The 1,962-nt window shown below is 39.2% G+C and overlaps 1 protein-coding gene across 1 annotated transcript; it reads right to left on the bottom strand.

The window, feature by feature from the left end:
- Positions 1–922: 922 nt before the first annotated feature.
- Positions 923–1,684, bottom strand: LOC149206067 (uncharacterized). Its single transcript, XM_089397581.1, has one exon. The coding sequence runs from the start codon at positions 1,682–1,684 to the stop codon at positions 923–925; it is 762 nt and encodes a 253-aa protein (XP_089253707.1).
- Positions 1,685–1,962: the final 278 nt, after the last annotated feature.

Here is a 1,962-nt window from a genome sequence, read left to right as displayed (position 1 = left end):
TCTTTGGCTAACATCTCGGCCGATTCCTCCTTTGGCTTCCCTCTTTTCAAACTTCCTGTAGAAACAGTTCGCTGGCTTCCTGTAGAAACAGTCTGCTAACTTCCTGTAGAACCAATTTTCTCTGACTTTGCTTGCTTGGCTGGGGGTGCCTTCTCCTTGAACTGTGCTGCTGCCTGAAAGCTGACGAATCCAACACAAATGGCAAGTCTAATGTATTATAAAAGCACACAAGTACAATGAACTGCCCGAGAATAGATATTGCATGCCAAAGCTGGATGGGAAAAAGTGTTTCCAGACCTTTAACTGAATCCAATGGCATTCTTAATCTTGGATTTGAACTCTGCTAAGAATTGATAACAGAAGCAGAACAGAACATAAGATAGATCAAGGGCAGAGAAAATATGACTTGCTCACATATCACTGCTATGAATCAGCATTTCCCTTCAATCTGAAATTGCTTCAAAACAGGCCAAAAATGAGAATTCCCAAGTTTTGTTTCAAGCTGCTGTATAACCAGGAGTAGAGCAAAACTTCATACCGAATCACACTTTTAAGAATTCTTTCACATGGAATAATCTGGCTATTGCAAAAGACCTTGTGAACCCCTTGGAAAGTATTGAAATAAACAAATCTAACCAGAACAACACCAGAACTTTCCAGTTTGTTTCATGGTAGATTCACTTCATGCAAAATCATTGTTTTTCCATTAGTTAACTTTAATTCAAATTTATGTTCCTAACATGACAATACTTTCCGACTGCGGCAGCTTTCTCTTCTTCATTTGAAGATGTTGAAAAAAGTTTTGCTAAACATTTCATATATTTTTTCTCCAAGATGTTCTGCTAATTTTCTTTTATCTCCATCTTGAGACAAGATAAACAACAGTTTCACAACATAAGCTCGCATTTCAGAGTATGTAGCTTCACAAAAAGGGAAGCAATACTTGAATTGCTCCTCCCTCTCTTAAATTTGTCCTTCCCTCAACAACCACTGGTACACAAAAAATGGCATGGAATGCTCGAACAATGCTTCCATGTATTGAAGGTGGTGTCAAATTTATTAAAGATAATAGCTGGTATATGATCTCATCAGATTCCAATAATGCAGTTGTTGTGTCATTTGTTCTTTGGGGCAATGTTGTAGACATAGCAAGGTTTGCATAGGTATTAGCAGCTTTTTCTCTCAAATCCAATACAGTTGACAGTGGTGTGCATAGAAGGTCCAAGATGGGTCGGACCACCCCATCTTTGATCATTTGTAAAGCATTCTCAGGTAAACTTGAAAGATTCTGAAGTGCCCCAATGGCTGCTAATTTTGACTTCAAATTAGCATTTGAAATCATTTCAAGAAGTGGAAATAAAACTCCCTCTTTGAGCAATGCAGCGTTGTTTTGATCTGTTAAACCTATCTCTGACAACTTACTTGCCATAACAATTTTCATTGTGTCAGACCCTTCTCTCAGGTTCTGTATCAAAGGCTTGAAATAGTTCGCCTGTGCCATTTGCACTACATTATGCTCACTGTATGGGAGATTCTCCAGAACTTTGTTTGCATCCTTAGCAGCTTTGGGATTGTCACTATTTGACATTGTTACAAGGAGGAGGATACAACCTTGTACCTTGCCAATCTGTTCACACACAGCCATATCCTTTGAAAGCTCTAAAAGCAATTCCACGGCTTTCATACCCTCTGCAATATCACGTGCAAGTGAACGAACAATAAAATCAATAGCATGATCCACCTCAGCTATTTTCACCTTTCTTCAAGCTCCAAACTTGATGAAGAAAAACTCAGGCTTCTCTGCTCTGGAAGACTCTGCTGTATTTTCCTGTAAAACGTCTTCCTGTAGAATGCTAGCCGGATGCCATAGGATGTCTCTGCGCCTCTGCACGATCTTGGTATGCGGAAGAATTTTGAACAGGCCAAAAAAAATCAGCGAAGGATGATAGGTTAAGCTGATTG

This window comes from Pinus tabuliformis, chromosome 1_2 (assembly GCF_031772625.1).
Source record: "Pinus tabuliformis cultivar Carrire ecotype Pingquan chromosome 1_2, CPIR1, whole genome shotgun sequence".
Taxonomy (NCBI): Eukaryota; Viridiplantae; Streptophyta; class Pinopsida; order Pinales; family Pinaceae; genus Pinus; species Pinus tabuliformis.
Note: the sequence above shows the minus strand (reverse complement) of the source record. Positions and strands in the feature narration are given on the sequence as shown.